At 43.4% G+C, this 21,406-nt stretch overlaps 1 protein-coding gene and 1 long non-coding RNA gene across 8 annotated transcripts in view; one reads left to right on the top strand and one right to left on the bottom strand.

Annotated features, from left to right (window-relative positions):
- The first annotated feature begins 1,564 nt into the window (after nucleotides 1–1,564).
- LOC121848117 lies at nucleotides 1,565–3,895 on the top strand. The gene is made up of 3 exons (XR_006084848.1): nucleotides 1,565–1,669; nucleotides 3,197–3,305; nucleotides 3,534–3,895. It is a non-coding gene; the product is annotated as an uncharacterized LOC121848117 (long non-coding RNA).
- Nucleotides 3,896–13,144: 9,249 nt separating this feature from the next.
- Nucleotides 13,145–21,406, bottom strand: part of rbbp8 (retinoblastoma binding protein 8) — a 53,594-nt gene continuing 45,332 nt past the window's right edge. For 4 of the 7 annotated variants that reach the window (XM_007901647.2, XM_042332199.1, XM_042332200.1 and 1 more), the window contains 8 exons: nucleotides 20,791–20,923; nucleotides 20,303–20,409; nucleotides 19,714–19,822; nucleotides 19,112–19,222; nucleotides 18,745–18,814; nucleotides 17,354–17,450; nucleotides 14,827–14,968; nucleotides 13,180–13,836 (listed from right to left, as the gene is read on the bottom strand). In XM_007901647.2, coding sequence (XP_007899838.2) covers nucleotides 13,736–13,836; nucleotides 14,827–14,968; nucleotides 17,354–17,450; nucleotides 18,745–18,814; nucleotides 19,112–19,222; nucleotides 19,714–19,822; nucleotides 20,303–20,409; nucleotides 20,791–20,923 — 870 coding nt within the window. In that variant the 3' untranslated portion in view covers nucleotides 13,180–13,735. Of the gene's footprint in view, nucleotides 13,837–14,826; nucleotides 14,969–17,353; nucleotides 17,451–18,744; nucleotides 18,815–19,111; nucleotides 19,223–19,713; nucleotides 19,823–20,302; nucleotides 20,410–20,790; nucleotides 20,924–21,406 lie in introns of all 7 variants that reach the window. The other 3 variants (XM_007901646.2, XM_007901650.2, XM_007901651.2) reach the window with 3 other exon arrangements.

Here is a 21,406-nt window from a genome sequence, read left to right as displayed (position 1 = left end):
TGAAGTAACAGAGAGGGTGGATGAAGGTAGTGCAGTTGATGTAGTTTATATGGATTTTCAAAAGGCGTTTGATAAAGTGCCACATAAGAGACTTGTAAGCAAAATAAAAGCCACGGTATTAAAGGGACAGTGGCAGCATGGATATAGAACTGGCTGGGAGACAGAAAGCAGAGAATGGTGGTGAATGCAAAAGGGGCCTAGAATGCAAAAGTCAGGAAGTTATGATGAACCTTTATATAACACTGGTTAGACCTCAGCTAGAATATTATGCTTAGTGCTGGGCACTTTAGGAAAGATGTCAAAGCATTGGAGAGGGTAAAAAGGAGATTTACCAGGATGGTACCAGGGTTGAGGAACTTCAGTTATCAGGAGAGGCAAGAGAAGCTACGATTATTCTCCTTGGAGCAGAGAAGGTTAAGAGGAGACTTAATCAAAGTTTTCAAAATTATGAGGGGATTTGATAGGGTGAACAAGGAGAAATTATTTCCACTGGCAGTGGGTCGGTAACCTGAGGACACTGTTTTAAAATAATTGTTAAAAGAAACAGAGTGGAGGTGAGAAGAAATTTTTTCACACAGCGAGTTGTTCAGATCTGGAATGCATTGCCTGAAAGGGCGGTGGAAGCCGATTCGATAACAGCTTTTAATAGAGAAGTAGATAATTATTTGGGAAGGACAAGTTTACAGGGTTATGGGAAGAGAGCGGGGGAATGGGTTTGATTTGGTAACTCTTTTCAAACAGCTGTCACGACACGATGGTCCAAATGGCCTCCTTTTGTGCTGTATAATTCTATGATTCTATTGCAATACACATTCAGTGTTTCAGCAAATAGAGGATTTTCTATGATGTATATGGAGAAAGAATTTGCATTTGTTAATATTGCCTCATTGAGTAGAAACATCTTAAATCTATTACAGATACAGTATTATTGCCAGGTTACAGAGATTTATTTGTAGGCAAACATGGCAGGTATATTTCACACAGCAAAGTCTCACAAACAACGATGAGATGTTTGATTCATTCATTTACCTGGAGGACTGTTGACCAGCACAGCAGGACAGACTGCCATTTTTAAAATCCTGTCATGAGTTCTTTAATGTCCACCTGAAGAACAGACCGACAGTTTGTTGGCTTCATGTCTCACCTGAAGGACAGCACCTTCAATAATATCTGTGTTGAGAAAGGCATTCAAAAAATCAAGTCTTGAGGAGACAAAGTCATGAATGAGTGTTTCCGCAGCATTGAATATGGGATAAAAACAGACACGAACCATTTGGTGGAGATACAGAAAAGCAGTCTAGTTTAGGGACCAGATGTAAGGGAGGAAAGGAGCTGAGCTTCAAATGAAATACCAATGTTGCAACCTGGTTCAGTGAGTTGGAGAGAAAGGCAAGGCAGGTTGAGGAAGTTAGAGCAAGGAACCATTGGAAGGCCCCAAGGTGGATGGCTTCCATCTCATTCATCTTTGGATAAAGACATTTGAGGCTCATTCAGAACTTGATAGTAGGTGGTCAGAACATCAGTGGAATCAAGGGTCAAATTAGATTTGGGTAGATTTGGTTGTGTTTGTTTAACTATGTTTCCTGCTCATTAGGCACTTACTGTGAGAGGACCATGCAGCTGATATTGCTTTTCGTGCTGTGCTTTGTTGCTGCTAATGCATCTTCTAGTGAGTATTTCAATATTTCCAATTTGCTTCAATCTACTACAACAACAAAATTTATTACTGACATGATTGTTAAATTGCCACATGCTCACTTTTCAAGCAAGCTTTGTTCTGAAAATAAATAATTGTAAAGTGAAAATTGCAAGCTGTGATGTGATCCCATTGTCAAACATTATGGTTGAGCGAGTTTTGCATTAATGAGAACAATTCATAATTCTGAATTAAACTATATATTTTATAGGCCAAAGACAAACAGAGGCATTTCCCCATGACATAACACGCCAATCTGAACTCACCAGGCTGTATAATACACCTGTGGTGAAAATTGAGAAGGTCGTGAGACCTTACGGTTCTTTTCGTTTGAAGATTGGACGTATTAGTCATTCAGGAGTAAGGTAAACCAATTCAAGTAGATATTCTGCATTGATAATGTTAGCTCAATTATGCTCTGAGATTATCCCACACAAGCAAAACCACTATATGTTTTGCAGATAACAGAATGGAGATTTGTATATAATATGTGAATGTCCCACAATTAAGATTCTGGATAAACTATGCCAATGAATAACCTAAGTGAAAAATCTGGATATACCTTCCTGTCCTACACTGCTCTGATCACTGGCCTCCCCAGCTCTGCCTTCCTCAAGCTCCATTTCATCTAGACTTCCTCTGCCCATGTTCTCTCCCACACAAAGCCCATTACACCCTTTCTCACCTGCCTCCACTGTTTCTCTATCTCCCCTTGAAATCAATTTAAGATCCTTGTCCCTACCTGCAAATGCCTAATGGCTTAACCCCACTCTTCCTCTACAATCTTCTGTGGTCTTATTCCCCAACCACTACTCTCCACTGTGCCATGCCTGTTTCATGCCACTCTCCAACCCGACTATCATCAGTGAACAAACACACTTCTTGGCCCTGCTCTTGAACTCTTTCGAAATCTTTCAACTTTGCTACCTCACTCTCTGCTTTCAAAGCCCAACTAAAAACCTCTCTCTTTGTCCGCACATATAGACATCAAACCCCAGCCCCACCCACATCACCACACACACATACACTTTGCTACCCTGCTTTGCTTCCATTATATTTTTGTAAAGTGCTTTGAGACATTTTCGTTGTCAAAGTTGCTGTGTAAGTGTAACTTATTTCATATTCTCACTCTTTTGTGGGACAATTTTATTGGTGAGCATTTCAAGATAAACCAGTAGAGCTGTCACCCCAATTAAAGAAAAAAAGGAGATAGTCCAGACAAATAACATACAGAAGAGGCTTTCACTAAGTACAGGTGTTTGGTGTGAGTTTTTTTTACTCACAACTGCAGTAAAGCTACAGTAAAAAATTTTTTGAAATGGTTCTAAGGCCTAATTTTGCTTAGGATTGGCAGCAAGCATTTATATGATTTGATCCAAATTCACAGTCACTACACTTTAAAGTAAATCATCTCAAACACTGTGAGTCGTCCTCCTAAAGTGAAAGGTGCTACATCAAATGCAATGATTAATATTACTATTAATTATTTTTCTCTTTCAGAGTAACAACAGATACTGGAGAATCTTGGCTGATTCACAAAGGAGATGGCTTTGGCCGCACATCTCAGACTGTAGTTACTGATGCCAATCACATGTCAGATCGATGGAGGGTATGTGACAATTAAATCAATACCAAACAAATTTACATTTTTACAGTGCCTTTCATGTTGGCAAGACCTGCCAGGGTGCTTGACAGTCCAGGGATAGCACTCGAGCTGGATGTGGGCTGAGGGAGTAAGGGCAAGGGGGTGAAACAATGCCGAGAGCGCGGTCAAGATTGTATCAAAGTGAAAATCAGGATAAAGATTATAATATTCACACTTACCTTAATTTTTCAGGTAGTGGAAGATACACCAGTGCATGGAAGAACAGTGGGAGATTTTGTACGAGCTGGTGGTTCAACATATTCTCTATTGAGGGACAATTGTCATCACGCTGCAGACAGAATGATGTCCTGCGAGTGAGAACAACATGCTCCAGAATAGTCTCAGCTGTATTGTCATTGGAAAGGGCCTTGTACTCATGGTCCTGGCCAATGACAAGACTACTGAGACTATTCTCAGCTGTTTATGTCTGATAATAAAAATACCAAAATCTACCATATATATTCTGGGCTATAAAGTATGTTAATGCTTGAGCTGCATTTTGTTGATTAATTGTTGCTCCATTAAAAACACCATTAAAACTACATTATCACACATACAATATCTGACTGTTTTAATTGACCAAAATAGTTTTAAACCCAATTCATTAAGCTTGGAATAACACATGCACACACGCATGTTTCCTTATTCCACATGCCTCTGTTTACCTAGCAGTAAGTAAGAACCCAGTTGTTAGTAGATTGGCAGATCGCTTTTCCGGGGATAAAAATCCCTAAATAAAAATAATAATAATTTGCTCACTCAATGCCCAACTGTTTATGGGACAATGCTGTGTCCAATCGGCTGCAATGTTTCGCCCACAAAATATTCAGTCAAGCTACTTTACAGTATATTCTGTGAAATGCTTTGAGATGTCTCAAAGACATGATAAATCACTATATCAAATGCAAGGATTATTATTATTATTACTCTCATATGTCTAGGTAAGGCATTTTACTATTCCTGACATATGGGTCTCTTCAAACTGAAATATCTAGTCCTATGCAGCTGGAGATACCACATGAATAAAAATGTGGATCGGTTATAAAATAGTTTTTTAATAAGTTGTGGATTGAGTGCCCAATTTTTTTTAATGAAACAAAGGTAGAAGGAAGGGATGAGCTTTTAATCTGCTGAGGGTATTTAGTCTTGCTGGTGGCACTGACAAATTTATTGCTCTGTGAGGAACTTCTTGTCTGAGGTTTGCAGAAGATACAAAGTTGTGATGAAATGTAACTTGTGCATCTGCGACCACAGCTCTCTATGCCTTCTTGTTCTCTTTGATCTCTCTGCTGTTTTGACACTGTTCTGACTTCTGAGTTTGACTTCTGAAACTCACTCCTCTCTGGTCTCCCTTGTTTCACCAGCCATAAGCTCCAGCTCATACAAAACTCCAGCTCCTGCTTCCTCACCTGCACCAAACTCCAATCTCCCGAGTTCTTGTCAGGCTCCACTGACATCCCAGCAATCTAGAAATGACCTGGACTTGGGCATAGGGAGTACAATTTCCAATTGTACAAGTTTGCAGATGATACTAAGCGAGCAAAAGTAGTAAACAGTGAGGAGGATAGTAGCGACTGCAAATGGACATAGATAGACTGGTAAAATGGGCGGACACGCGGCAGATGAAGTTTAATGTGAAGAAATGCGAAGTGATGCATTTTGGGATGAAGAATGAGGAGAGGCAATATAAGCTGATGGTACAATCTTAAAGAGGGTGAAGGAACAGAGAGACCGGGGGGTTCATATAAGTAAATCTTTGAAGGTGGCGGGACAGGTAGATAAAGCTGTTAAAAAAGCATACGAAATACTAGGCTTTATAAATAGGGGCATAGAATACAAAAGTCAGGAAGTTATGATGAACCTTTATAAAACGCTGGTTTGACCTCCGCGAGAGTCCTGTGTTCAGTTCTGGGCACCACACTTTAGGAAGGAAGTCAAAGCATTGGAGAGAGTGGGCAAAGGAGATTTACCAGGATGGTACCAAGGTTGAGGGAATTCAGTTATCAGGAGAGACTAGAGAAGCTAGGATAATTCTCCTTGGAGCAGAGAAGGTTAAGAGGAGACTTAATAGAAGTTTTCAAAATTATGAGTGGATTCGAAAGGGTGAACAAGGAGAAACTATTTCTACTTGGGGGGGGGGGGGTCGGTAACCCGAGGGCACCGATTTAAAATAGTTGTTACAAACAGAGGGGAAGTAAGGAGACATTTTTTCACCCCGCGCTCTGAGACGCCGTCCAGTATGGAGGGCGCTATATAAATCCAAGTTGTTGTTGTTGGATCCAATGCATTGCCTGAAAGGGTCATTCTATAACCATTTTTAAGAGAGAAGTAGATAATTATTTGGGGACGACACGTTTGTAGGGCTATGGGGAGAGGGTGGGGGGAGTGAGATTGAATTGGATAGCTCTTTTCAAAGAGCCAGCACAGACACGATGGGCCGAAGGCCACCTTCTGTGCTGTAAAATTCTATGGTTCTATGACAAGGATGTCAAACTCACCTATAAATCCCTTCATGGCTGAACACCTCCTTACCTGTGTGATCTTCTATTCTAATCTGCTCGCTTGCTATGGGCATGTTGTGTGTGTCCCATCTGCTTCAATGCCCACACCCACCCACCCACATCCCACAACATCTGTAGCCAAGTCTTCAGCTTCTATTATCCCACCAATTATCCTTCTATTATCCCCCCAACCACCAATTATCCTTCCTCCCCCACATCAGATTCCTCACCCTCACTGCTTTCTTCCACCTCTGACACATCGCCCGTCTCCCCCAACACTTCTCTCCAAAGCCGCTGAAACCCTGGTCCATGCCTTTGTCACCTCTTGGCTGGACTATTCAAACACTCTCCTCGTCGGTCTCCTCTCCACTACCATCCAAAAAATCCAAATTATTCAAAACTCTGCTGCCAGCATTCTCACCCACACGAAACTCCGCTCCCCGATCACCCCAGTCCTTGCCAGACTGCACTGGCTGCCTATCCCAGAGAGAATCGATTTCAAGATCCTCACCTTCGTATTCAAGTCCCTGCACTCCTCTGCACCCCCCTACCTTCAGACCTCTCTCCTCAAAACAGTGCCTGTTGCCTTTGTTCCTCCGGGTCTGGGCTCCTCCTCGTCCCCCAAGTCCTCCGCTCCACCCTCGGCAGTCGTGCCTTCAGCCACTATGCCCCGAGGCTCTGGAACTGCCTTCCTCACTCCCTTCGTCTCACTCTCTCCCTTCCCATTTTCAGGTCTCTGCTGAAGACCTTTCTTTTTGACTGTGCCTTTGGTCACCTTCCCCTTCCTCCCCCTGGCTCGGTCCCAGGATCCGTTACTGTGAAGCGCTCTGAGACGTCGTCTGGCATGGAGGGCACTATATAAATCCAAGTTGTTGTTGTTCTAACTTTCAAGAACTCCCTCCCTCCATTCCTTTGTCTCGCCCTACACTAAAACCTATATAGATATCTTGGCAAAAGCTGCAATACAAATTCATTAGACCATAAGTACAATAATGTTAATGAACCTGCTCCTGTCTTACTAATACAATACAAAACATAATTGCATTTGTAAAGTTCCTTTCACGTCGGGAGGATGTCCCAAGACTCTGAGTAGTCAAGGATTAGGTCCTGAACGGCGGGGTGGGATCAGGAAGGGTGGAGGGCAAAGAGGATAGGAGGGTGCCGAAGGCACGGTTGAAGAGGAGGATATTGAGGCATGCCATGAAGGAGGCAAGGGGAGGGAGTGGGACTAAGGGAATGTGGAATGGTGTTCCAGAGGGTGGGAGCAGAGAGGCTGAAGGTTTGACTGCCGATGGTGGGGCGGGCCGATTGGGAGAAATGGAGCAGGCCGGAACATGCTGAGCAGAGGGAGCAAACAGATTGATTAGGGGTTGGTAGGTAATAATAATAATTAAGAGAGGTAGGAGGGGTCAAGGCCATGGAGGGCCTTGAAGGTGAGGATGAGAATTTTTAACTTGATCCTCTGAGCAATGGGGAGCCAGTGGAGCTGGGCGAGAGTGGGTGTGATGGGGTCACAGAGCCTGGGGCGGGAGAGGACACAAGCTGCAGAGTTCTGAATGATCTGCAGCTTATGGACGGAAGATTTGGGAAGGCCGACAAAGATATACAGGGAGTTGGCATGGTCGAGCCTGGTAGTAATGAAGGCATGTATGAGGGTTTCAGCGGCCTGAGGGGTGAGGCAGTGGCGGAGGTGGGAAATGTTCCAATGGTGGGGAAAGGGAAAGCGGGTTAAGGCACGGATGTGGGGGAGAAAGGACAGTTGAGGGTCGAACAAGATGCCTAGCTTCCTGACTGGCTTGGTGAGGTGAAGTGTGCATCCATGGATGCTGATGCTGCCAGTGCCTGAGGTGCGGAGGCACTGGCGCGAGTTAATCAGGAGAGCCCTGACGTTCAACTGTAGAAATTTAACTCACATCCAGGACTTGATGCCTGACAGGCAATCTGTCAGGACATCAGTGGTTGAGGGTGGAGGCAGAGAGATAGAGTTGGGTGTCATCTGAGTATATGTGGATGATGCCCCCATGTCTGCGGATGATGTCACCATGTGCAGGTTGAAGAGGAGGGGACCGATGACACAGCCCTGAGGAACACCACATGAGATGGTGCGGGAGCTGGAGGAGAAGCGATTTGTGGAGACAAAGTGGAGCCGGTATGGGAGATAGGATCTGAACCATTCAAAGACAGAACCCTGAAGGTTAAGGTGAGAGGAGAGGCAGTGGAGGAGGATAGAGTGGTCCACAGTATTAAAGGCAGCAGTGAGGAAGAGGAGCCAGAGGGAGGCTTGGTCATAGATGGACAGGATGTCTTGACCAGGGCTGTTTCCGTGCTGCCCACAGCACTTCCTAATTGGAAGGGTTCATAAAGGTAGGAGAGGAAGGAGAGAAGCTGGGAAGCAACAACTTTTTCAAGGACCTTGGAAATGAAAGGAAGATTGGAGACAGGGTAGTAGTTAGTGAGCAGGGATGGGTTTGAAGGAAGGTTTTTTTAGGATAGGGGTGATGACAGCTGTTTTAACTGAGGTGGGGAACAGTGCCAGTTGACAGGGAGATGTTAATAAGGTCTGAGAATAAATGGGCGAGAAGGTGGAGCTGGGAGGTAAGGAGAAGGGTACGGATGAGGTTGAGGGAGCAGATGGTGAGCTTCATGTGGGCTCTAGTGGTGGTGAGAGAGGAGGGAGAGTCAGATTTGAATGTGTGGAGGGATGGATGAATAGGATCTGGAGTGTGAGGGAGAGATGGGGAGGTGGTGGCGGTTGGGAGGGCAGAGGCGGCTGAACGGATCCCCATGATTTTGGTCTCCAGGAAATCCAGCATCACCTCGTAGCTAGAGTTGGAGGAGAGGATGGGCGAGGCGTGAGACGGAGGAGCCATTTGGTAATGGAGAAGAGAAGCCTGGGGTTGTCCTTGGCCTCCAAGATTACCTTGGAATAGAGGGACAATTTAGCGGTGGCGAGGGCGGACCAGTAAGTTTTTATGTGGTCCAGCCAGGTCTGCCAGTGGACCGTTAAATCAGATTTGAGCAAGGTGTATTCGGCAGCACGCACCTGACCTTTGAGTGAGCGGAGGTGGCTGGTGTACCAGGGTGAGTTGCATGAGTAGGAGGTGGTTTGGGAGGTGAGGGGAGCCAGGTCATCGAGAATGGTGGAGAGGGAGTTGTGGAGGAGAGTGACCGAGGAGGAAAACTCTGTGCAGGAAGTAGGCCGGAGTGGGAGAAGTTCAGATGACTCCAGGGCAGCGGAGAGGGAGTGCGGGGATATTCTTTTCCAGGAGCGGTAGGAGATGGGTGGCAGTGGGGAGAGGGATTCAGGAGTTATGAGAGATGAAATGGTGATCCGAGATGGCTCTTGTTGGTGATTGTGACACTGAGACCCCGCCCGGGTAATCAACAGGTCGAGTGGGTGGCCATGAATGTGGGTGGCAGAGTGGATGTGGAAGGAAAGTTTGTAAGTTGAAAGGAGAAGTAGGTGGAGGTAGAGCAAGGAAAAGTGCATGTTAAAGTTGCCTGGGATAGGGAGGCGTTCAGAACAGCGGGAAGGTAGAAGGGCGGAGATGTCAGCTAAAGGTGGGGGAGGGTTTGTGGGGACAATAAATCAGGAGAATTTTGAGGGAAAGATTGAAGAAATGGTAGAGGGTAAGGTGCTCGAAGGAAGGGAATGAGCTGGAGGAGTAGGGGGATAGAGTAAGTGAGCATCTGGAGATGAAAGCCACACCAGGACGTGGTTAGGACATGGTGTATAGTGGGAGGTATAGCCGGGTGGTGTGACCTCAATCTGGGAGAAGGTGTCACCTGGGGTGATCCAGGTTTCAATGAGGGCCAGGATATCAATGTTTTCATCAACGATGATGTCGTTGATGGCGAGAGCCTTGTTAGAAAGAGAGTGGACATATTTGTAGGTCGGTGCGGAGGGGATAATTGGCAGAGGAATGTGTGAGACGGAAGGAGTAGTGGGAGGATTGGCAGGGAGTGTGGGAATGTGGATGAGGGAGGAGAGGTTAGCCCCCGAAGTCTAGATCTGGCGGGCTTGCAGTGATAATGGTGAGAGGGGAATGGGGCAGTCAGTGTGGCTGCTGCCGGACAGCCAAAGCCAAGTTGAAAAGAAAGTCTTCAGCAGAGACCTGAAAATAGGAAGAGAGGGAGCGAGGCGAAGGGAATGAGGAAGGGAGTTCCAGGGCCTCAGGGCATAGTGGCTGAAGGCACGGCCACCGAGGGTGGAGCGGAGGATTCGGGAGACAAGGAGGCCAGATCCAGAGGAACGAAGGCAACAGGCACTGTTTTGAGGAGAGAGGAGGTCAGAGAGGTAGGGGGGTGCAAGGAGTGGAGGGATTTGTAGACGAGGGTGAGGATCTTGAAGTTAATCCTCTCTGGGACAGGCAGCCAGTGCAGTCTGGCAAGGACTGGGGTGATCGGGGAGTTTCGTGCGGGTGAGAATGCGGGCGGCAGAGTTTTCAATAATCTGGATTTTATGGATGGTAGTGGAGGCGATACCGGCAAGGAGGGCGTTAGAGTAGTCCAGCCGAGAGGTGACAAACGCATGGACCAGGGTTTCAGTGGCTCTCAGAGAGAGGTATTGGTGGAGACGGGCGATGCGTTGGAGGTGGAAGAAAGCGGTGCTGGTGAGGGACTGGATGTGGGGGAGGAAGGAAAATTGGGGGTCGAATCTGACGCCTAGGTTGCGTACGGGTTTGGAGAGTTTTAGGGGGAGTTCGGGTAGGTGGAGGAGGTGAGAACCATGAGATTTTAGACATTGACGAGAGCCAAAGAGTATGGCTTTGTCTTGTCAACCTTCAGCTGAAGGAAATTTGCGCTCATCCAGCCCCTGAGGTGGTCACTCTGTATTTTCTCATTGGTAATCATCACCCACTCCAGTGTTTTCTCTAACAGTGCATCTTGATAAAATTCTCTCAACATTTACAACACCATTGACATTTATAAGCGGCTTCAAGTCGGGAGAATGTCTCAAAGTGTATTCACAGTGTTGGATGGGCAACCGAGCCGAATGATTGAGGAGGGAAAGATAACCACAAGCGTACTCATAGAGGTGAATTGAAAGAGTAAAAGGAAGGAGTAAGCCAGAGGGACTCTCTGATGGAGCTCCTAGTCATGGCTGAAACACACCCTCCAACGATGTCTAACCAAGCAGGAGGAAGCGGCTGGGACAACGTGTTTGAAGGAGGACACAGAGGTATTGCGAGGTGAGACCTTGGAGGGATTTTAACGTGAGAATGAGGATCTTGAACTTGGTCCACTGGAGGATACAACAACAACAAAATTACATTTATAGAGCGCCTTTCACATCGGGAGGATGTCCCAAAGCACTGAACAGTCAGGTGTCGGGGCCCGAGCGTGGGGGAGGGGTGGTGTAGGGGTGAGGGAAGACAGAGAGGTGGGAGGGAGACCAAAGGCACGATCAAAGAAAAGGGTCTTGAGACCGGCCTTGAAGGAGGCAAGGGAGGAAGTGAGGCGAAGGGACCGTGGGATGGAATTCCTGTGTGTGTGGGGGCAGAGAGGCTGAAAGCCCGGCCACCGATGATAGGGCGGGTTGGGCGTGAGACATGGAGCAGACCGGAGCCCGCTGAACGGAGGGAGCGGGCAGGTTGGTAGGGAGTCAACAGGTCAGAGAGATAGGAGGGGGCGAGGCCATGGATGGCCTTAAAGGTGAGGACGAGGATCTTGAACTCGATCCTCTGGGGGATGGGGAGCCAGTGGAGTCGGGCGAGGGTGGGAGTGATGGGGTCCCGGAGCCTGGTGCTTGAGAGTACACGAGCTGCAGAGTTTTGGATGATCTGCAGCTTGTGAAGGAAAGAGTTGGTAAGGCCGATGAGGAGGGAGTTTCCGTAATCGAGCCTTGATATGACAAATGCGTGGGTGAGGGTTTCAGCAGCCTGAGGGTGAGGCAGTGGCGGAGTATGGCAATGTTGCAGAGGTGGTGGTAGGCAGTGCCGGTGATGGCACAGATGTGGGGGAAAAAGAACAGTTCAAGGTCAAACAAGACACCCACGATGGGAGCAAGTAGATCCGAGTAAGGATTTAAGGTGATTTGCTCATGGAACCCATAACCTACTGACTCAGAGGCGAGAGTTCTACCAGTTGAACCAGGCTCAACTCAAATACAGTATATATTTGATACCATAATTTACAATGTTCAAAAGCTTTTTTTTTTGTAAATCTATCTTGCTGTGGAGTCCATAACCAGGGGACTCAAGAATATATTATCAACTGGGAGGGGAGGGGGGTCAAAAAGATAATTCAGGGGCAACTTCTTCATGCAGAGATTATTGAGAATGTGAAACTTGCATGCAAGAGGAATTTGGATGTACTCATGAAGAAGGGAGTAGAAGGGTATGGGAGGGAATAAGGAGTGTGTGTGACTCATGCAGACTTTCATCACTAATTGGGGCAAAGAGCTTGTTTCCATGCTGTGCTGTCTATGGAAATCTAAATAATAATAATAATAATCCTTGCATTTGATATAGCGCTTTTCACGTCGGGAGGACGTCCCAAAGAATGTCTGATGACTGCTCTATGTTTGAAAATTATGGCATCCTTAAAGTAAATTCTTGCAGTTGTGTAGATGCTGCGCTATCACTCATATCTCCAATGAAAACTATTGATGTGCAATAGATAACAAGAGACTGAATACTCCATATAGCTGTTAGTTATTCTCACTAATATTACCCCTTTTCCTAAAATGCTCCCTGTTTCAAGAGACTGAACTACTCAGGGACATTTGGATTTTGGATTTCCCAATGCCTCATAACTTGGGATTGAGAAGATGATGGCGCCAGGTACGCCTTTTTGTAGCTGAATCCAGTTTGTTCTAATACATATGATATTACCTTCACCTGGTTTAATGTATTAGCCTATTGTAAAACATTATCTATTTGGGTAATCCTCACTGAGCTGGATTCTGTTGATAGCAACAATATAATAATTGCGTTTGATATAGCACCTTGTCACATCTCAAAGCGCTTCACAGAATATACTGTAAATTGACTGTATAGTTTGTGGGCGACAACAACAACGTGCATTTACATAGCGCCACCAAGAGGGACAGTTATATAAATGCATGTACTGTGGATTGCTGTTTTATCAGAGATACTGTCCTTTGGATAAGACTTTAAACCAAGGACCTGTCTGCCTGTTCTTCAAGAAGGTATTTTCTCCCAGTATCCTAGCTAACAATTTTCCAGATGAATCAGTCTTTTTCTTCAAGTGTTTCTGGGACCGTTCTACTTGTAAAATGTTTTCTAGGTGTGCTACATGTTGTTACTTTGAACTTTAGATATGAAAACAATCAAAACTGAAGTTCTTACTGTCACTTTAATTTTCCTCCACTGGTACAGGTTTAATTCTTTTGTAACGTTTGTATTTAATCTATTCTCAGTATGATGCTGTTGGAATTAATTTGGTATTTGGGGTTTGACAGAGTTGTCTCTGAGTAATTCACTGCTTGCATATTGTGTGCCTTGACCAAACATTAGTCAGCACCTGAGCTTTTAGAAGAAAGACATTTCCTTTATTAATCTAGTACAAATTTATCAAACAATAAGCACTAACATCTTATTCAATCGATAACAATGAAACTTTCAAGCTATATTAAACATTTCAATTGTAGAAAGGTTTACATATTTAATTGCATTATTATCCAGTGCAACAAAGAACACCATACCTTAAGTAGGGTGTGCAAATTTTCAAAGTTTTAACAATAATATGCAGATGAAAGACAAAATACATATAATTTAAATAACAATCAAAGAAATCTTAGAACTAACAAACTGCTATAAAAGTCAGGTCAGAGTCTCTTACATTCTGCAAAACATCAGGCAAATTGTGATTTTCAGAATGTGCATCTGCATGGACCTCTCTCATTGCTGCTGTCTGTTATGCAAGTGACTAGCTGGCATTTGGTTCTTTGCTTTTTGGTGAAAATGTGGGATTGTACGGACGTCTGCGTCTTGGGCGCTGGCATGGTGTGTTCTCTTCTTTAATATAACCTGAGAAAGCAACAGATCCTTGTTCAGCAATCAAAAAGCCCACAGCAGTTTGTACACTTTAGAATGCGATTTTCAAGCTGTTATTTAATTACCAGGCCACTAGAGGGTGCAGTTTTGGTCCTCAAGGAACAAATGAGCGCAACAGAGCCTCTGATCAGAGAAGATTTTGTTTAGGACCAATGTAATCCATCCAAACAGTCCTTAAATGTGTTTTTAATATAATAAATGTACGCTAAATTAATAGTCTATCACCGCTTTCTCTCTCAAACTCCCCAATCCTCAAACTTCATCAAATAGCCAACGGGCAGTTGAAGAGGTTTAATCACTGCGCATTAGGAAAACCAGTCAAAAAGCTTGTTTGGTTTTAACCTGCCATCTTTGGCTGATGCCAAACAGCACACTACCTCTAGAACGCTTGTCGGTCACTAGCTCTACATTGCTTGATGGTTCAAGCATTCATATGATTTACTATATAGTCTAGTTACCCTTTATTTCATAGGCTAACGTGGCAGCCCATTTGAGCACATCAACAACAACAAGATTCCATTTATTGAGCGCCTTTCACGTCGGGAGGACGTCCCAAGGCGCTGTACAGTTGGGTCAGGACCCGAGCAGGGGGGAAATGGTCAGGGTGAGGGGAGGGAAGGGAGGGAGCGAGGAGGGGGTAGAGAGTCGAGAGGGGAGCTGAAGGCACGGTCAAAGAGAAAGGTCTTGAGACCGGCCTTGAAGGAGGAAAGGGAGGAGGCGGCGAAGGCACTGGGGGATAGAGTTCCAGAGCCTCGGGGCTGAGAGGCTGTATTCCACATCAATATTCCACAAAGAGCAATGTCCCACAAATTGAGTGAATGATCAATTTGTTAGCTACTACACCGGAAGAAAATGACAGCATGTTCAGTCTAACATCAATCCCCTTGTTGATGAAAGCAAAATGGATTTTACGTAACCTTTCACCAACAAAAATAAGAGAATAAACAGTTCGCTCTTTCTCACCTCGATCAACACATGTCTGTGTGGAGGGGAAACCCACCTCCCAGAAGTTCTCGGGCGTATCTGGGGGAATATACCGGAACCTGTGCCTCGAGCAATTCGCCAGCTTTTTCAGTCTCTCCTCTTCTGGGAGGTCTGCATAATACTTAGATAACAGTACATCAATGTTAATGTGTACAAGCATCTTAATTCATCAACATATTTCTTAATAGACCTGTAAAATAACCTTCCAGATCGCCAATAATATTCTGATATGATCTCAATAACAACTTGCATTTATACACGGCCCTTCACGCATGTTGGCGTCTTGGGTGGGCTTAGGCATCTCAGGGATCTTTTGAGCTCTTCATGTTCACCTTTGGGAGGAGGAAGAGGAGAGAAAAATGTCCTGTCGATGGATTTCCCAGGGGTCTGTTCTGGTTCTCCTGCTATTCACTCGACACTACGGATTGTAGTTTGAATCTCAGCAACTAACCTCCGGAACTCCCTGCATCTCTCTCCATCATTGAGTCTCATTTTAAAACCTATTTGTTTTACAGCGCCTACGGTAAACTCCTCCTCCCCTCAGAACTCGGAGCTCGCCCCCGTGTTTGGAAAGCATTCATACTACTATGTGAAGGGCGCTGTTGCAGTAGTACCTTATTAACTTTACACCATCTAACTTTACAGGAGAGTAAACTTTAGGATTAATCCATGAATTTCAAATATAACTGGCAGTGCAAACACAGATTTGGAGAGCTTGGGTTCAGAATTAACAAGCATTAAGCAAAGCTAGATATTGGAGAAAGGGGAGTGGGGGCAGAATCTCTACATGATTGCACATGTGAAACAAACTACAGGCAAATACTGGTAATGCTGCATCCATTAACTGATAATAATAATGCTCGCATTTGATATAAGGCCTTATTACCTCTTCAAGACATCTCAAAGTGCTTCACAGAATATATTGTAAAGTGAATCAAACCCAGGTCTTCTCACTTGTGAGGCTCTAACCACTATGCTACATGACTCGTGTCCTTATAATGAAGTTTATAAGGACAAGTCATAACATGGTTAAATACTCCATGTAATACTATGGTTCCTTTGCCAAGTTTTATTGTGCTTTTTTGGGGTCAGGGACAAACCACCTGCTCTTGCTAGCCTGAATGGAGCCACAAACCATAATATGCTGCTTCCTCTAACATAAATTATCAGAATAGCCTGTGATCTGAGGACAAGTCGCTTGGCTGTGCAAAAAGCAAGGATTCCTTAATAATAATCCTTGCATTTGATATAGCACCTTATCACGTCTTTGAGACGTCTCAAAGCGCTTAACAGTAAAGTAAATTGACTGTACATTTTGTGGGTAAAATGCGGCGGCCAATTGCTACAGCAGTGTCTCACAAACAGTCATGGATTAAGCAACCAAAGTATTATTTTTTTTGAAGGTATTATTACCCCCTGAAAAGCGATCTGTCAATCAACTAATAACCAGATTCCTACTTACTGCTAGGTAAACAGGGGTAGGAGGAGTAAGGAAACTTGCCTAAGGTTTCGCCCTGCCCAGGTATCAAACCATGTCCTCTCGCCTGCGAGGCAAGTGCTCTAACCAATATGCTACAGGAATCCACAATGTAAAATGAATGTAAAAGATATTTTCAAATTATATTTTCTCCCTCTACATCTAGTACTTTGTTCTATTCCTTAAGCGTTTTGAGATGTTCTCCCAATGCAGAAGGCGCTCTATAAATGCATGCTGTTTGTGCAAAAAGAATTCCTGTCTTTTCCTTTCACATGTATCAGTGACTTACTTTCTTTAAACCCAAACCATATTTTAACAAATAATTCTTTCTTGTATTCGAAGAAGCTCCTGTTGTGTTTCAACACATTTAATTCTTGAACTGATCTTGCAGACTAATTTCCTTATCCTGTGATGACTGGTATGTGGTTTGAACCAAACAGTCCAACACTGCTTCAATTAGGTGATGAGATTAAATCTACGACTTCGCCCAGGAACAGCTGCACTTCCAACACTATTCAGCATTCTTTTCAAAGAAGGAAACTAAGGGGCTCACCTCTGTGATTGAATTTACTGGCCGTGGAAAATAAGATCTTCTATTCCAGAAGATGTGAATTTGCAATAATAAGTTTCACACTTACTCACATCTTACATATTCAGTTTCTTTCAGCACAAACAAGATTATTTTACTGATAGTTTAATTGAACAGGAAACGCTCTCTTTTGGGAAGGGCAATTATCCTACAATATTCTCGCCATATTCTCTCTGCTCGAGATAGTTTCTGGCCTCATCATTATCTGCAGCTGAGAGTGGGCAGATGTTGTCATGCTTCAAGCCTTAAACCAGCCCCGGGAGATGTGAACTCGTTCTGAGGACAACTCTCGATTCAAACTGACAAAACAAAACAGTGAACAAGAATTTCTGCACATGAAAATGAATGACCTTTTTAAGCCTGAGGGTAAAGGTGTTGAAAGTGAAGAAAAATGGGGTAATGTTGGAACAGGTCTGAGAATATGCTCAGTTCATACTTACCACTTCACATTCCTTGCATGTATGCCCATGCATTTTTCTTCGCTCCTCTTTGTTGCGGACTACCTCAACATGAGGGAAGTTTAAACCAGCATTTTTCCTAATACAAAAACATTTGTGAAATGGCGTTCTTGACCAGCTATTCTGACCAATATACAATCATCACACAACATAGCCCTGAGTGCAATCATACATAGTTGATCAATTCACTCCTCTGCTACAGAAGAGTTTGAGGTATAACCAGGGCCACTTTAAGCATCGGAAACAAAATAAAAGCTTCGGTAATTGCACAGGTTCAATCAATAAAATATAAAGGTCTTATAAAGTGCGCCCCAAAATCATCTCAAAGCTCTTCATAGGTAATCATGGACAATTGTAATTTCTGAAAGCTGATGCTGCAGCCATTATGCGCACAGCAAAATCTCATCAACAATCCCTCTTCTGACCCAAAGTGTTACTAGCTAAGCCAAATGGAAACCTAACATGAATACAGCTTGAACAGGACTACATCCCAAGCATGGGTTGGAAGATAGGAAATATGTTCTCTGCAAAACTTCTACACAGTTTTATGCTCTATAAAAATAAAACTTCAGACCATAGTCGTCCAGACTAGCAGGCAGCATTTTCATTGCTCTAATAAGAGTCTGTCTCATTTAGGGAATTGGAACTCAGAGTCGATGCTGACACTGCGATGCAGTGCTGGGATTTGCTTTATTATTGGCGGAGCTGTTCTTCAGATGAGACATTAAATTGCAGTCCCAACAGCCTGTTAAAGATCCTATGGCACTATTTGAAAAGAGAGGGAGTTTCCCCTGGTGTCCTGGGCCAACAATACCACAAACAAAATTGGTTAATCACTTCATGGCTGCATGTGGGACACTGCTTTGTGCAAATCGGCTGCCACATTTGCCTACAAAGTAGTCAGTACATTTCACAACAACAACAACAAGATTCCATTTATAGAGCGCCTTTCACGTCGGGAGGACGTTCCAAGGCGCTGTACAGTTGGGTCAGGACCCGAGTAGGGGGGAAATGGTCAGGGTGAGCGGAGGGAAGGGAGGGAGCGAGGAGGGGGTTGAGAGTCGAGAGGGGAGCTGAAGGCACGGTCAAAGTAAATTTTTTACAGTAAACCACAGTAGTACACTACATCCTGTAAAGCACTTTTGAGATGTACTGCCGACAGGAAAGATGCTATATCAAATGCTATAAGAATTATTACTATTAATAAGATCAGATTTTTTCAAAAGAAAAAAAAATCAAGTGATACCATGAATTGAAAAAATTCTGGGGGCTTCCCTAACTCCACAGTATTAACTTGACCTTCTATGCATTTCCAGGATTTTCTGTCCAACACTTTTCCGCCCTCATTTATCAAGCCTTGTAAACAATGTTACCTTTGTTCACAGTTGAAATAAGGCTGTGCAATCGCTTCAGTTTGTGTCTTTTCTGGCCCTTCTTCAAACTCTAAAAAAACACAATGTCAAGTGCTTTTAAAAAAATGTCAACAAAGATATTGATATCATTAAATCATTTATATCAGTAGTGATGTGATCAAAAGAACATTTTGTTATTTTAATAGTAGTTGGTGAAAGTGAAATCACCTGGGCATAGACCCAATAGCACAGACTAGAATGAGTTCATGCTTAAACTAACTTATGTACATCCACACATTAAAAACGTGAATCTAAACTGAAGCCTACGTATAGACTGAAATGATGATCTGGCACCTGTGAGGTTACTACTGTACTAGATAAGGCTTACCACTGTCATATACTTTAGGAGGACTCTTTTCTTGGGGACACGACTCATATTCACCATATGCTGTGCGGTCAAATATCTCAGCAAGGGTCTCATCTTGCTCAGATCTGTCTCCTGCACCAAAAAAAGATGAATAACAATAATACTTGCATTTCATTTAGTGCTTTATCACATCGTCGAACCATCTCAAAACACTTTATAAATTTATTGTGCATCTTATAGGCAAATACGGCAGTCAATTTTGCGCTCAGCAATGTCCCACAAACAGCCATGAATTGAATGACCAATTTTATCTGGGGGATTATATGACAGGACACCAGGAGAAATTCCCATCTCTTTCTAAACAGTACCACGCAATCATTAATATCCACCTGAACAGGAGACAGGTTGAGCGACTCATCCAGAGGACAATATAACCAATCCCTCAGCACTGTATGGGGGTCAGCCTCGACTGAGTTGAAAGCCTAGACTGAGTTTAAATCTGCAATGTTTTGACTCAGGGATGAGAGCGCTACCATCTTAGCCAGGCTGAAATGTCTTGAATTACTTAATCCATAGATATAGATTAGTATGAGGTAAACAATTGGTTCAAATTCATTACTTACCACAATTTAACTTGTCTAGCCTTTTTCTCTTGGATTTCAACAGCATACTTTGGCTCACATAAGTGCAGTCCATGTCTGGAGTATCTATTTCATGCTGCTCAATGGGCTGCTAGAAGGAAAATGGAAGCAATCAAATTTCTACAGGAAAATCAAAAAAAACTTGTTCAAAATGCATTCCAATGGTGTTATCATGCTACATTGAAATTCTAGTTTCACTGCATTAATAGACACATGATAATGTCTCCCCGGCTCAGACTAATTTGGGCTCAATTCCTTAGAGCTGAGTAGGTTAAGGGGTGAGCTAATTGAAACATTTAAAAGAATGAGGAATCATCAAGCAAGATAGGGGAGGAATCTTTACTCTCGTAGGGTTGTATAATTCTTAAAATTAGAGCTAAGACATAACAACAACTTGCATTTATATTGTGCCCTTCGCGCAGGGCAGCATCTTGGAGGGCATCAACGGATGTGGAGAGATTACATATTGGAGATGGGCCCTTAAATTTGTTCTTCTGCAATTGTGGGACTGTCCTATTGTAAGTCGCTCTGAAATTGCTCCAGACTGAAACTTGACATGTCTGATAGTTACCTTGGAGGCCACTTGCACAGGGTCAGTCTTATACTTGGAGAGGTCTGCTTCTGGATCTATGCTCCACTGAAGATTTTCCGATTTTCTCCCTGAAATTATCAACATTTCTGAGCAGAATCAGAATAACTGCTAGAGAATCGATTGTTTTCCTGTGTTCCTGAGGTTATGACTTGGAGAGTAAAGGAACGGTTCGGAAGATACACACTAGAATTAATTTGTCTGGAGTTTAGTATCTGCATGACTGACATGAACTGAAAGAAACATTATTTGAACAAATGGGGGTTCATTCAAAATAATGAATTACTTTCCTGAAAGTACATCAACCAGAAACTGTTCCTCATTTTGTAACACACCATATAGCAATTTGAAATAACATCTTTTCAAGTTAACTGAACACTTTACCCACAAACCAATCATTCAGAGAAGAAATATGTTGCTTCACAGAATTTCAACTTTGATATTTTTAATAAGTAAATCGATTTCTTTACCATCTTCCTCATGGATGTGCCTTTTTGCAGTGGTTGCACAAGGATTTAGTTGAAGTACTGAGGTGGGTTCAGACTCTTTGGGTGTTGTTCTCGTGTTTTTCTCAGCTGGGTCTTGAGTTTCAAGCTCCTGGGACTAAAAATATAGTATGTTGTTAACAAAGTGAATGAAACGAACGAACGCTGCAAAAGGAAATGTGAATGTAGTTCACGATGTAGGGAGTGTTCATTTGTCTATCATTGGGTATTTGTATTTAGTTTGGAAGAATATGTTCACCTGATGAATAAAAACATAGAATTTTATAGTACAGAAGAAGTACTACCTTGTCTGTGCTGGCTCTTTTAACAGCAATCCTCTTAGTCCCATTAATTGACAGCTAATGTGCAAAATCAAAAATGAATGTTGAAAATTCCTATCAATTTTAATCCTGATTACCTATACAGATCTTGTGCATAAAACAGCTATAAATTTAACCCTTGGAATAAGCAAACAAAAACACAATTTACTCCATGCAACATAATGTAAGTAGTCATGTGTCTATTAATTACACCAATGCAAGGATTATCAATATGTACATGCAATGCAGTAAGTTGTTACCCCTTATTCTCTACACATTTA

The sequence above is a fragment of the Callorhinchus milii genome, unplaced genomic scaffold (genome assembly GCF_018977255.1).
Source record: "Callorhinchus milii isolate IMCB2004 unplaced genomic scaffold, IMCB_Cmil_1.0 Scaffold2, whole genome shotgun sequence".
Lineage (NCBI taxonomy): Eukaryota > Metazoa > Chordata > Chondrichthyes > Chimaeriformes > Callorhinchidae > Callorhinchus > Callorhinchus milii.
This window is presented reverse-complemented; position numbering and strand designations above follow the sequence as displayed.